This window comes from Bos indicus, chromosome 19 (assembly GCF_029378745.1).
Source record: "Bos indicus isolate NIAB-ARS_2022 breed Sahiwal x Tharparkar chromosome 19, NIAB-ARS_B.indTharparkar_mat_pri_1.0, whole genome shotgun sequence".
In the NCBI taxonomy this organism is placed as follows: domain Eukaryota; kingdom Metazoa; phylum Chordata; class Mammalia; order Artiodactyla; family Bovidae; genus Bos; species Bos indicus.
This window is the reverse complement of record NC_091778.1, coordinates 24,633,153-24,647,339: the sequence shown is the minus strand read 5'-3', so window position 1 is coordinate 24,647,339 and position 14,187 is coordinate 24,633,153. Positions and strand designations below refer to the sequence as shown.

At 46.4% G+C, this 14,187-nt stretch overlaps 1 protein-coding gene across 2 annotated transcripts in view; it reads left to right on the top strand.

Annotated features, from left to right (window-relative positions):
• METTL16 (methyltransferase 16, RNA N6-adenosine) overlaps window positions 1-7,828 on the top strand; it is a 69,210-nt gene extending 61,382 nt beyond the window's left edge. The window contains exons 10-11 of one of the 2 annotated variants that reach the window (XR_002183012.2): window positions 87-1,562; window positions 4,406-7,828. Coding sequence is in view for 1 of the 2 variants with exons in the window: in XM_019981590.2 (XP_019837149.2) it covers window positions 87-710 (624 nt within the window). In the remaining variant the exon portion in view is untranslated. Of the gene's footprint in view, window positions 1-86 lie in introns of both variants that reach the window. The other variant, XM_019981590.2, reaches the window with a different exon arrangement.
• The last annotated feature ends 6,359 nt before the right edge of the window (window positions 7,829-14,187 follow it).

Below are 14,187 nucleotides of genomic sequence, written 5' to 3'. Positions count from 1 at the left end.
ACTTACAAATAATCTTTTTTCTTTTTTTTTAAAAGGAGTTTTCAGAGGAGAAAAGTGATCTATAAAATTGTTTTTCCTCCAAACAGGTCCAGCATAAACGAGTTCCCTGTGGAAAGGAGGAAATCAGCCTTTTCCTAACGGCCATAGAAAACTCCTGGATTCACTTGAGGAGGAAGAAAAGAGACCGAGTGAGACAACTGAGAGAGGTGCCCCTAGCGCCCAAGGACGTGATCGAAGCCCTGGAAGAGAAAAAACCTCCCCCGAGGGAGTCTGGCAGTAGCCATGATGTTGCCCAGGGCCCCCAGGAGAGTGCCCTGGGGGGCCCTGCTCCACCGGAAGGCGAGTCTGCCACTGTGGGGGGCCATGGCCCCAGCCAGGACTTGCTTTCCCAGGAGGAAAACCCAGAACCCACGGAGGATGAAAGGAGTGAGGAAAAGGGGGACATGGAGGTTCTGGAAGGTTGTAAAGGCTCTAGTAATGGAGCCCAGGACCACGAGGCTCCTGAGCCCTTCAGCAGCCCAGCGTCTGAAAAAGGGAACCATCTCCAAGGAGTGGCTGGACGTTACTTATTCAAGTGTCTGATAAACGTTAAGAAGGAGGTAGATGACGCCTTAGTTGAAATGCACTGGGTTGAGGGCCAGAACAGGGATTTGATGAACCAGCTTTGTACTTATATACGTAACCAAATTTTCAGGCTTGTTGCTAGTTAACTCCAAAATTCTCGCACATTTGGGAAAGTTCTATAAAGCAGCTTGCTTTGAAGAGTGGCCTGGGAGGGGTGGCAAGCTGAATTCCATCATTAGCCCACTAGTAACATTATGTGGAATTGTCTTAAAAAACCAACAAATGAGTCAATTTTTAAACACCTGCCTCCTTTAAAAAAAAAAAAAGAGAATTACAGGGCATTGTAGTATGGTAGTTCAGAGAAAGAATTGTGGTGATCAGCATCAACAAAATGTCATCGGTAAACTCATAAGGGATTTAAACCTGACTTAAGCTGATCACCTTTGGAGAAGGAAATGGCAACCCACTCCAGTATTCTTGCCTGGAGAATCCCATGGACAGAGGAACCTTGTGGGCTGCAGTCCATGGAGTCGCAAGAGTCGGACATGACTGAGTGACTTTGACTACTTCACTAAGCTGATCGCCTTGGCCTCAGACTGGTTTTCTGAGGCCAAAAGGATTATTTTTGCAGTCTGATCCCGGTCAGAACTCAACAGTGCATCCTGCCTTCTGTGTCAGCCTTGGTTGCTTCTGAGAAGGGGTGACTTTCTCACCCCTGCCCGCCTGCCCCTCCACCCCATGGAGGTGGTATACCAGGGCGGATAGCTCTATACCCTCTTCTACAGTCACTTGCAAGACTAAAAACTTTGGGTACATACGATTGATGACCCCTGTGTCAGTCCTGAGAAAGGAACTAGCCTTTTGAGAGTCAGGGAGAGAAAGCTCAGTAATGCCAGGAAGAAGGCCTGATCAGGGAGCGCCTGGAAACGTTGAAGACAATCGGCACATTCCTGACTCTTGTCTGTTTTGGATGTTGCTTGTTTCAGAAACAGAATTAGGTAAGCAAAACTGCCAGATACAACTGCGATGCAGCAGAATGAAGCCATACCCGTGCCTCCAACCTGTTTAAAGAACTGTTTTGTAGCAGTTTGACTGTGTGGATTTTTTTTTAAATTTGTTTTGACGTTTGAAGTGGAGCTAATATAAGAGTATTCAGAATTGAAAACTGTCAGTCCTGTTTGAATCCTGGGGTTGGGGAAGATACTCTCTTGGCTTTCAATGGATAAGTGATGGGTGATGGAAATGAGAAATGGAGCAAGATATATTTACATATAGTAAGTTGCTTAAGAAAGCCTCATCTATTGGCAGATAAGTTACTGCTAATCAAAGATGGTTTTGGCACAGGAGTTCGTTTGTAATCCCTTCTGTGTTTACCTGTTGCCATTGGAGAATTCTGAGGCCAGGGTAACTGTTCTTAAAACATGTTTCCTAATTGTGCTGTCAGGGCTCAGCAGGAATACCTCTGGGAAAGGCGTCTCTTTTTTGTCCTCTTGGTGTCTCGGTTACCCTCTGCTGTGCTTGGCTTTTACTGCTTGATTTTATACCAGCAGCTGAGGGTTCTATTTATCCTGAAAATTTTGAGTACAGTGCCATTGCCTGCAAAGAAGACTGTAGTTAAGCCACACTTTTGAAAGGTGGCTGTTGGTTGGGGCATAAAACTGATGACCTTGGCATACTTTGGCAGCAGCTAGACCAGTCCTTCAGCAAAGATACTGGAAATGGAAATAGGACCATATCATACCTCTCCATGGCAGTGGAGACAGAGCTGCCGAAAAGAACATACGAACCAACCAGTGTTCTAAGCTGGTCCATGGACCTCTGGAGAACCCAGAGCTTCCTGGGTTATTTCCAAAGGCTCTGTGGACATGTTTGGGTTTTTTTCTGGAGAGAAGGGTCCCCAAGTTAGAGAGAGGAGCTACTAACTCACTGGGGATTAGGAACCGCTATGCTGGTTAGCCTTTGACAGAAAAAGGAAACTTAATGCCCAGGGTCCCACAGAGTCCAAGATTCAGCACAGGGCCTCGGATTCCGGTGATCCAGTCATCTCCTCCATCCACCCCCACCATCCTCTCCTCACCTCTCATAACATTGGAGTCATATGCTGGACCCAAACCTAGTTTCTGTCTTGATCAAATTTTAGGATACGTGAGTTAGGTAACGACTCTTCACTCAATAAAGCCGTCACTGTTGGCATGTTTGTTTCACTGTAAAGGAGTAGGACATGCTCATTAAGGATTTGGAAAGATCAAAGGAGGAAACAGCTTCAGTCACCCCTCGCCTCAGCCTCCGGGAGCATAGCCCCTGTTGGTATTTCAGTGTTTCCTTCTAGTCACTAATCTGTCTCTATAGATGGGGGGTGTGAGTGTGTGGGTTCAACTTTGGTTGTGTTCATTCTGCATATTCACTATGCTTTTTTCCTCCGCGCTGTCACAGGAGTGTATTATTGGTCCTCCTCACTTGTTCACAATGTATTTCAGCCACAGTATTAGCCTTTGTTAAGTCTAGTACTTAGAGATTCCCAGGGAATCCTCTGTGGGCCTGGAAGCACAAAAGAGCTGTCTTACGTCTGTGTGTGTTTGGTGCCCCAGGTTTGAGGCTTGGTGCAGTGGAAGATGCTTTATAGTTTAAGCTGATGCTCTTAGAGTTTAAGAAGCATATGGCTAGAGAGCCTTCCACTGCTGGAACTGTGAGTACAGTTTTTGCATTGGTGTGTCTTCAGTTCCTTCTCTGAGAAGAATAGTTTATTTCCATCTAATGAGAGAACATTGAAACATTTTTAAAAGACATTTAAAAATCCTTTCACTTACACATATACTTGATAATTGTGTGATATGGGGTAGCCTATACCTCTGATAAAAGGGGAAGATGAAATTTTTTTTTTTTAAGAAATAGATTACTGACCTGTGTGTCATAATGTTGAGTGATAACTGCCTAAGTGTCTGGAGGTCAAGTTCATGTTGATGGATTAATATGAAATTCAGTCTTTGTGGTGGTATCTTAAATTCTGTTCTGGTCCCTGGCCTGGGCGTCTGATCTCTTGATAACGAAAGTGGGAACAGAAGCAGGACTTGTTTTCCAAGGAGGGGAATAAGCTGCTTTTGTTCTTCGGAATCTGCTTTGCTTCCAGCAGTGGGTTCCTTCACCCCACATCCTTGCCCAGCTATTCACACACCAGAGCATACTGCTTGTTCTCACAGGGTCTGTATCTCTGTGGTGGAGTTTCAGCTAGTCTTAAGGGAGTGTGTGGATGATATATACTTAAAATTTTAGTGTGTATTTTTAAAAACATGAAACCTGTCAAAGCTTACCATATGATTACACCTGCTTCTAAGCTCTGACGTGTAGTAAAATTGCAAGGGGTGGAAAAGATGCAAAGGCCTTTAGAAAATTCTAGGCCTCCTAAAAGAAGCCCCTCCTTCTTACTTAAATCCAGGTGTTTCTGCTGCGGCCACACGAGGGCGTATGTGGCTTTTTTTAATCAGCTTCCCGGTGGGCGTGGATAAAATTGTGTCCTTGGTATTTTCTTGAAATAGCCAGATAAATATTTTTATGTAAGCAAGTACGTTTTTACGTTAAAAAACTTAGAGAGATGAAAGAAAGAAGGGAAAACTCACCACCCTGTGGTCTGGGCATAAGTTTTCAGCCTTTTTATGTTTCTTTATGGTCCCAGATGATTTAAAGATTTTTTTTCTTTCCACCTGTCTTACTACTCTAAAATAGACCCAGGCTGTGTTAGTCCTTTGGATCAACTTTTTATTGGTCTCTAGTTAATGGGGTGCTAGAAGGGGACATTTCATGATTTTACATAGTAAGTTTTCCAAAACTACTATTTGTGTCGCAGGAAGAATAATAGAGCCTAAAGAAAGAAGCTGCTTTCAGCATTCCTAAGGAGTCATCTGCAGAAGGGAAGTCTCAAAGGTGCAACACTTTCACAGCCACATCTCTTGGAAAAGTTGGCACTCAGGAGAATCAGTTTGCTGAATGGGCATTAAGCCCAATAAAAACCCAGAGGACGCTTACTAGTGAGGATGGATTGGCCTCTGCCTCCTGGAGCAAGGTGTTGATGGTCTTGAACCTTCTCATGCTTCCGGGTGCAAACCTCTTGGTGCTTGTGCCAGCACCGTATTAAGGAAGCCTGGGGGGCTCACCCTGCGAGCAGTGGGACCTCACACACATACCAGAGGGTTCCTGCTCTGCTCTGCAAAGACATTCAGATCCTCTGTATGACTCACCCAAATGACTAAAACAGCAGTTTATTTTTTTTAATTGCTGGTTGGAACGGCTAATGCTGCCTTTTGGAGGGTTTGCTTTTACTCCAGGGGACCATGTTGTGACTGAAGGCCTTGCACCTCTGAATGCTCTCTGAGGTGCAGCCTTTTCTCCTCCCCTCTCTCAGCCTGGCAGAACCATTGGGGACTCCAGGCTCTCTTCAGGGAAGCAAGGGATCTCAGGTGCTGACTAGAAGCCAGGGAACTGAGATCAGGCGGAGTGGGCCAGAAAGTGCAGGGGCATGGAAAACAGTGAAGGTCACAGACTTCACAATTCATCAGACCCGAGTCTACATTCCAGTTCCACTTACAGGGTCAGTCATTCTCACTGAGGCTTGACTTCGTCATACAAAAGCTGCTGGATTCTCAATTCCAAGAGTCATAAAATAGCAGTCAAGTGAGAGGAATACTAAAGCCCCTTGGAAGAGTCCATAAACGAGGGGTAGGCTCATTGCTTCTTAGTCTCTCTTGAGTTTTCACTTTCTGCTCAGAATATCTTCTTTCAAGAGACTCAGGTGAAAAAGCCAAGACCTCAGATGTGTCAGTGCAAGTATAGGCTGCCACTCTGACTGAGAGCAGAAATCCAGACTTCTGTGTAGTGGGAGGATAAACGGAACCAATACTGACTATCAGTCCTCTATGTCAGTTGTCTGGCTTAACCCCGCAAAGAGGCGTGGAGTCCCTGTGTGCTTGCGTAAAGAAGTGGCAGCTCAGAAATGCCTTAAATGACTTGCCCTAAGGTTGTTTACAGGGACTTGACCTCAGGTCCAGAGATAGGAGACAGGGATTTCATATCAATCTCGATTCGTCACAAGTGCTACACTTAGGATGGAAACGGACTCCTGGGCTCCATGGACCCATCTCTAGGGAAGGAAGCTTCGACGATACGACACGGGGAAGAGAAAATCAAGTCTTAACCAACTCTGCCATTGAGCATTTGAAGGTCATATTATTTTCCAGCCTTTGATCAAGGAGCAAGCTTTAATAAAATGAAATTGCTTATAATTAGTTCTTAACTTACACTACCAAATCTTTATAGAATTTTGGATTTGGCAGTAGTACAGATAATTAAGTCGATAGTGAAACCACAGTCTAGTGCAAGCACACACTGGATCGGAATCAATGTAAAATAACTGATAATTAGGTAATGACTCTTTGACAATGCATAATTGTATAATAAGGGGAAGAAGGATTTTTTTTTTTAGGCAACATCAAATATTTCACTTACGGAAAGCAAAACTGATAGACTTTAGATCTTGCTACAGAAGGGTAACAGTCATAAAAAATAGCAAGTCGTCTTCCCCAGGTAAGGGAATGGACTGTGTGAATCGAGAAAAGGAAAGGCTGCCTGCCATCTGGTGGGAGTTCAAGGAGTGTGGCTGAGAGTGGAGGAAACGGAGCCAGGAAATTCCCAGCTGGGGGAGCCTTGGCCGGCTCCAACAGCCAGCCTGCCCCCAGGGGAAGCTGCCCTGCGAGCACCGCTGAGCCTGGGACAGTGGGTAACCTGCCCCGCTACGTGTGTGATGCCAGTGGCTCCATGTCTCTTGCTGGGAAGTGGGCATTCCCAGTCTGGTCAGGATCCCTAATTGAAGTCTCTTTGTCCCAGGATTTGCCTTCAGGGGGGCAGATGTGGGGCTTCTGGAGCAAATGCTGGCCTCTGTTTTATTAATGGACACTTTCATTCACAAAGGGAAGTATTTCCTCATCTTCTACCCCAGGGGCCAGACAAGAAGGGCTGGAGCTCCCACTCGCACTGGTGGAGCACTGCTGCTATCAAGTAACTTGTGTTCCATGCCTGCTGGTTACTGCTGTGCAGAAGTCGCTGCCCCGTGATGCCGGATCTTCTTATTTCTTGAGGAAAGCTGGAAATCCAGGTTTTGACAAGTTTACTTGATGGTAAATCTTCACAACGAATTCAGTATTTTACAGAAACCTGGTCGACCATCAGTTTGTGGCCTCTTCTACCACCAGGTGGTAGAACTTACCTAAATATTTGCTGCCTCCACTCTCCTAACTCGTTTATTTCAGCCACTGAAGTCTGGTTGCTGCCTCCCCACCTCTTTAAAGAGTTCTCACCTCTTAACAGGGAGAATCCCGAAGATTCTAGTAGCCATGGGCCTGGTTTGTGCTTTTCTCTCACTCGTGGCCAACCTTATCCACTCCATGACTTTATACTGGTCACTCCTGCATTCTTCACACACAAATCTAGGCCTTTCCTGAACTTTAACCTTCCACACGCCTCACCTCCTGTCGGACATGACCCCCAGGACCATGGCTGTGCTAACTCAACTGATTTGCACCTGCGTCTCCCGTACTCTCCACCACATCCAGCCAGCTGTCCAGAATAGAAATCTCTGCTCCTCCCTCTCCTTCACCGCTAGGGTCTAAAAATCTTCCACCTGAGAAAGATCCTCCCAATTCCAGCCCAGCCTCTTCCTCCATCCCTGGTGCCACCACCTTAGCGCCCTTCTGCGTCTCTCACCTGGACTGTAAGGGTAGCCTGAACCGTTTCTGGGGGATTTCAGAATTAAGCAGCAGGAAAAGTGGGTTGGGGAGGGGTTGGGGAGAGGAGTAAAGAAACAGGAAGGAAAACTAGGATGGGAAGTAGACCCAGCGCCCCAGGTCAAGTTAGTTGAGATCAAGACTCGGGTGAGGCTCTTCCTGGTCAAGCACGCCAGAACTTTCCCCCTTTAACATAATTTCATTTTACAAAAGTGATGTTTTCATTAGAAGATATTTATAAAAGAAGGAATAAAAGTTTACAATTCCACTACTCAAATGGAGTTGTTTTACATTTTGTTAGTATTTTTATATACATATATATATTTAAGCAGCAAATGTGGAATCAATGGTCTGTGTTACTGTTCTATAAATGTTTTCATTCAGCAATATGTTGTGATAAATTTTTTCTGGTTATAAAATTAACCTGTGTGTCATAAAACTTGTGAAAATAAAAGTTACCAGAGGTTGCACTGCCCGAAGACAAGCACCAGTAATATTTTGGTTTATATCCTGTTTTCTTCACATGCGTTTTTGTGAGCGGCACTTCATGAAACCAGTTGTTCCTTATTGGAAATCGAGATTTTCTCGTTTTCACTTTTGTACATAACGCTTTAGTGAATATCTTTGTACAGAAATGTTTGTGTGTTTTCTTCCTGCTTTAGGATAAATTTGTGTAAGAATTACTGAAGCAGAAGAGATAATGTGCTTTTAATGGCTTTTCCGTATATTACCAATTTGCTCACTGAAAACACTGTTCTCCTTTACCATTTCTTGTCTTTGCCACACATTTGGTGTGTGGATTTTAAAAATCCTTTATCAAGTGATTGGCAAGAATATTTTCATTGTTTTAGTTTTATTATGGTATTTGCAAGGCCAAACATCTTTGTGTATATATTTATGTTCCTATAGTTTTTGTTTTACGAATTTTAAGTCACGTCCTGTGTTCTCTTCTCTACCCAAGTGTTCATTTTGTTGCTGACATCCCAGTGGCACAGCTTGCCAGCATCTTCCTCCATTTTGTCATTTACCTTTTCCTTTTGTTTATGGTGGTTTTGTTTTTACAGTCAAGGAGCTTTTAGAAAAGTTTATATATATAATCAACTGTGTCAAACTGTTCCTTTCAATTCTCTTTGCCTTTATGGGTAGATAATCTCTTTCACCATCCTTGGAGCCAAAAAAGTTTGCCTATATTTTATTTTGGCTCCTTTGACATTTTGTTTTGCATTTAACACTTTGCGTTTATGTAGGTGTGTGGTGGAAGTTTTAAGGACCTAACTGTGTTTAGTGAACAGTTTAGAGTTACCACAGAGTAACTCTTCTGAGAGATGGCTGGTGAGCTCTAGCCCTGCCTGCCCTGTGAGGTGTCTGATGGGAACCCGGACTCAAGAGGGCTGGGGGCTGGGGAACAAGTTGAGTCTGTCCTATCCCAGCCTCCAGCCTTGAAGTGGGAGGAGTCACTGGCTGGAACATGGCTCCTGGAGAGTGTAGGGTGTCCCCAGCACTGCCCCATATAGACTCTCCTGATGGGCCCTGGGCCCTTGGTAAGAAATCCTATTGTGGGCGTGGAGCTGCACCCTAGATCAGGCTGGTCCGGCCAGTAAGAGGCCACTGCTGCAGGCCTCACACCCTCTTCTGGCTTGAGGGGCACCAGTCACTAGTGCAGGCAACTGATACCTTGGGTTTTAAAGACTTGATCTGCAGCCTTGCTTTTACCTGTGAGCTGAGATTGGCTGGGACCTAGATGGAGAGTCCTTTCTGGGGCGCTGATTGCATTCCAGCCCCTCTGCCCTGGGAGGAGCCTTCGGGTCCAGCTGGCTCTTGACTCACATGGCAAAAACTCTGCCTGTCTTTACTAATAACTTTGCCCAGTCTCACTCCCATGACCTGAATTAACTTACTCTCATGAAGCCGCCTTTTTTTTTCTTGCTTCAAAGGAGTAACCAAAGTCCTCGACCTTTCCCATCTGTCTTTCCACCCTGACCAGCTTCCTCCTTCCCTAGTCATTCACAGCCCCCATCTCTCTAGCTGCATAGCTTGCTTGCCAGCCACTTTGGTTTCTCAGAAAAGCTCAGTGTGTGTGGCTCCTCCCTATTTGCTTCTGAACTGCATTTCTTTCCTTATTACTCAGTGTCCACACCCAGGGCGTCTGCCTGGATAAAAATCTGCCCCTTTCCCCCAGTCACCTTTTCAGGCCAGACAGCGCCAGCGAGGAATGGCTGTCAACCCAGGCTAGCTCTTCATTCCTCAGAGCAGCCTGAGGCAGTTACAGTGTCCCTGGAGGTCATCTGAGCCCTTGGATCCTAAGTTAAATTCTCTCCTTGCCTTCTCACTCACCTGCTAAGCAAAGTCAGTGATTCTGTCTTCAGCCAGCTCCCCATCATCAGCTATTGCTGGGAGGTTTTCGGACCCTCATCCCTGTGCTGGGCTGTCCCACATTGAGGAGAACCAAGCCACTCCTCACCCCAGCTGATACTAAGCAGCATTGTGACCTTGGATAAAACACCACTTGGGAGATTGATTTAGGTGATCATAACTCTCCTAGCTCTAACATCATGTGAGCCAATGAAGAGGGAGTCAGTGGACGGGAAGGTTGAACTTGACTGTCTGTTTCTTCGGTTTAGGAGAAGTCCTTTGACAGCTCGCCAGGAATAGAGGAAGGCAGATGAGGACTCAGGTGAAAACTTCCAGCTCTGGGGAGCCCACTTTACTGCAATTGAATGCATGCCCTATAGGATACACCTCTAAGAAAGTAATTTGGAATCCTGCTCATCATCATCCAGACTGATCTCATCAGGCATCAGGTTCAGTTTGCTAACCCAGCCTTAAATCCACTTAATTCACTTATTAGAAAAATATGATTATCTGGGAACCTAACTTTCTAAAATGGGTAGATCAGTACCCTCACAGATGCTTTTATGGTCCTAGGATTTCTTGTGCTACATCCAGCATGGTGGGAAAGAGCAAAGCTTTACTTTTTCCATGTATCACTGTGGGATTGAGTTCAACTCCGACCTTTTATCCCACTCTGGCCTTGGCTACAAGGAGAGCCCAGTGTCTGGGCTCTATGCTTGACACACAGGATCTGTGAACATCTTGCAGTGTGTCCCTTAGTGTATTTAGTCTTCTGTCTTTCCCTCTTCATTGCACAGCTGACTTTCTCCCTTTGCTCTTGTTTTAACTGTAGTAGGTGAAAAGCTCTCCTAAGACAACGTGCATAGTTTGAGAAGTCAGGCCTGAAGGGTTAGGGCATGTGCGACTTGGGACCTGGTATATTTGTACTTTGGCTTCACACCTTTCCCCCTATCTTATTACTTTTATGCTTTGTAGCGTCAGAGAACTGATCTTTGTAGTTCTTAGGTATGTGTATATCTATATCAAATCTATATCTTAAGATTTGTGTATATATGTAGAGCTTTGTTGGGATGAATGGTGGGGTGATGGGAGATTGTCTCATTAAGGAATGTCACTAGCTCCACATACTGAAAAATTGAGGAGGTTGGGAATTCCCTGGTGGTCCAGTGGTAAGGGGGCTTCCCAGGTGGTGCTAGTGGTAAAGAATCTACTGCCAATGCAAGAGACGTGAGACACGGGTTCAGTACCTGGTCAGAAAGATCTCCTGGAAGAGGACATGGCAATCCACTCCAGTATTCTTGCCAGGAGAATCCATCCCATGGACAGAGGAGCCTGGCGGGCCACAGTCCATGGGGTTGCAGAGTCAGACACAACTGAAATGACTTAGCACGCAGGGCACGCCAGTGGTAAGGGCTGGCGCTTTCACTATCACAGATCCAGGTTTGATACCTGGTTGAGGAACTTAAGATCCAGCAAGCTGAGCAGCATAGCCAAGAGAGAAAAATCAAGGGGGCCAAACTGGGCACTGGGGTGCAAAAGACTTCAGGAGGAAGAGTGGAAACAGAAATCCTCTCATGAGAATTACACAGTGACGGATGGGCCAGGTTTCCTCCTGCCCCAAAGATACTAAGCACTGGAAGCCATTTAGGAACAACTTTTTGGAAATGGCTGGGCTTTGGCTTACATCCAAAACATGCTAACCTTTCTGCTGAAACATCAAAAAGACTTTCCCCTGAAGGAATACAACAATGGCCAGCTTCTACCTGAGTTCCACCCTCTTGCAACAGGAAGTTGGGCTAAAACATTAAGCAGCCCTATTCATTCCTCTCCTTTTACCCTCCCCCTTACTACCTAAATGGTATCTCTCACCCCCACTGTCCATTCCCCAACTAGAGTAACCTTGGTTGATGAGAAACCCTGTCTGGCCGTTTTCAGGCTCCTGCATGCAGCAACAAGCCCAGGAAAAGCCTCCTTTCTAAACCCTTGCTTTTGCCTAACATCCCCTGGCTGCTGTCCCCGCATGACCCAAATAAACAGATGATCATGTGAAGCCAGGAAGGCTGTTTGTTTTAAACAGTGAGCATCTCCACTAATCTCCGGACCAGATGGGTTATTGGGGACAAGGGAGAGGTTGGCATTTGAATTCTGTTCACCCCACTTTTACCTCCTGCTTCCCCACCCCTGAAGGCAAAGCTGTCTTCAGAACACTACTTTTCAGAGGGTTGCCTTTGTGATGTGACAGAGCTGGGTCCCTGATGAGTCAGAAGAATTGGACTTCAGTCGCCAGAAGAGACTTCAGGGCTCTAAAAATGTCATGACCACTTGAAGAAGGCAGAAGGGTACAGTTGGAGGTAGCTCTCTGAGCATCCCGGGCCACTGGGCAGAATGGTACAGTGCTAGCCCCTAACAAAATGAGAACTTGGCGAACAACATTATCTCAAGTCACTTAGATATATATTAGACTAGTTCATGTGTACATACATGTGTGTCCATGCTGAGTCGCTTCGGTCGTGTCCGACTTTGCACCCTTCTGGACTGTAGCCTGCCAGGCTTCTCTGTCCATGGGATTCTCTAGGCCAGAACTGAGCCACCTGGGAAGCCTATATATATATATATATACACACACATATATATACACACACACACACATATATACTGCTGCTGCTAAGTCGCTTCAGTCGTGTCTGACTCTGTGCGACCCCATAGACGGCAGCCCACCAGGCTCCCCCGTCCCTGGGATTTTCCAGGCAAGAACACGAGTGGGTTGCCATTTCCTTCTCCAATGCATGAAAGTGAAAGTGAAGTCGCTCAGTCGTGTCCGACTCTTCGAGACCCCATGGACCGCAGCCTACCAGGCCCCTCTGTCCATAGGATTTTCCAAGCAAGAGTACTGGAGTGGGTTGCCATTGTCTTCTCCTATACACACACATATATATATATATACATATACATATACCCCCAGTGGGTGAAGAATCAGCCTGCAATACTGGAGATTTGGGTTCAATCCCTGGGTCGGGAAGATCCCCTGGAGGGTATGGCAACCACTCCAGTATTCTTGCCTGGAGAATCATGGATAGAGGAGACTAGCAGGCTACAGTCCTTGGGGTCGCAGAGTCAGACGTGACTGAAGCCACACACACACACACACACACACACATGCATACATACATACATACAGTCTTAGGTGGCAGATAACCTTAAAAGAAGCAATGTTGGGACCAGCACTGATCAAAGCCTTCCCAGGAAAGAAGCATTCATCCTGCAAAGAAGAAATTGTTCTTTAATGCCCTGATCCCCTGTTGCTTTTCAACTTCAACATAAATAAAGCCAATGTCACCCAGTCACTCGTGTGTAATGGCCTCTCTCTGCTCAGCTACAGATGCTGGGGCAGTAACTGTGGAAAGATAAGAGCCCTCTGTAAACTGGTGCTGGCAAACAACCCCTTTCCTCCTGTTCACTAGGTTCTCAATTTCCAGTCTGTGCAGGCTTTCTTTCCCTGGGATGCATTATGCCCTCAAACGAAAGGCATGAAGCCAGCAAACATCATCTGTACCAGCTTTATATGTGTCTAGCAGTGTTAAGTGGTCAGACTCCCCTTTCCCATGTGAGCAGTTTGATACTCCTCCACCACTGTTTTCTAACTGGGGGCCCTGACCCAGAACTGTCTTTAGAAGAGTTATCTGTGCAGTCTGGGGATAAATGCTCCTCCTACCCGGCAAGGAGCAACTGGACTACTGAGTGGCCTTAGACAAGTACTTTCTCATCTCTGGACCTCAGTTTCCTTAACTGCAAAATCAGAGAATTGGGGTATTTTGTTGTTTAATGGCTAAGTCGTCTCCGACTCTTTTTGTGACCCAATGGAATGTAGCCCACCAGGCTCTTCAGTCAATGGGATTTCCCAGACAGGAATACTGAAGAGGGTTGCCAATCCCTTCTCCAGGGAATCTTTCCCCACCCAGGGATTTAACTCGGGTCTCCTTCATTGGCAGGTGGGTTCTTTACCATTGAGCCACCTGGGCTGACCTCAAAGGTCTAATTTGTTAACTGTAACCCCAGGCAGCCCCAAACTCTAATACTAGAAGCCACCGTTGGGAGTGCCAGCCCGGGTCCCGCCCTAGCGGCGAGCGCGGTTGTGGCTTGGCGGACTGGCCCCGCCCCGCGGCCTCAGTAGTCCAGCCATGCGAGGGCCGGGCTTCCGCCCTCCACGTTGTTGTTCCCGATTTGCGCCACACCCCCTTGGTCTAGGCTGTGGACGCCTAAGTCGTAACCGCCCTGAGCCCGGCCCCAGAGCAAAGGGCGGCCTCTGGGGAGACACAGTCGGACTCTCCACCCGCATCAGACGCGCGTGGACAAAGACGAGAGTCTAGGGGAAGGAAGGAAAGAGACTCAGTTTTAAAAGGAGGTTGGTGAAAAGTAAACAGCAGGTAGGGTACAACTGTAGAATTTCCCTCTCAGCGTCCCACTCTCCACACAGTGGCCCCATCCGCACCCGCGAATGTGA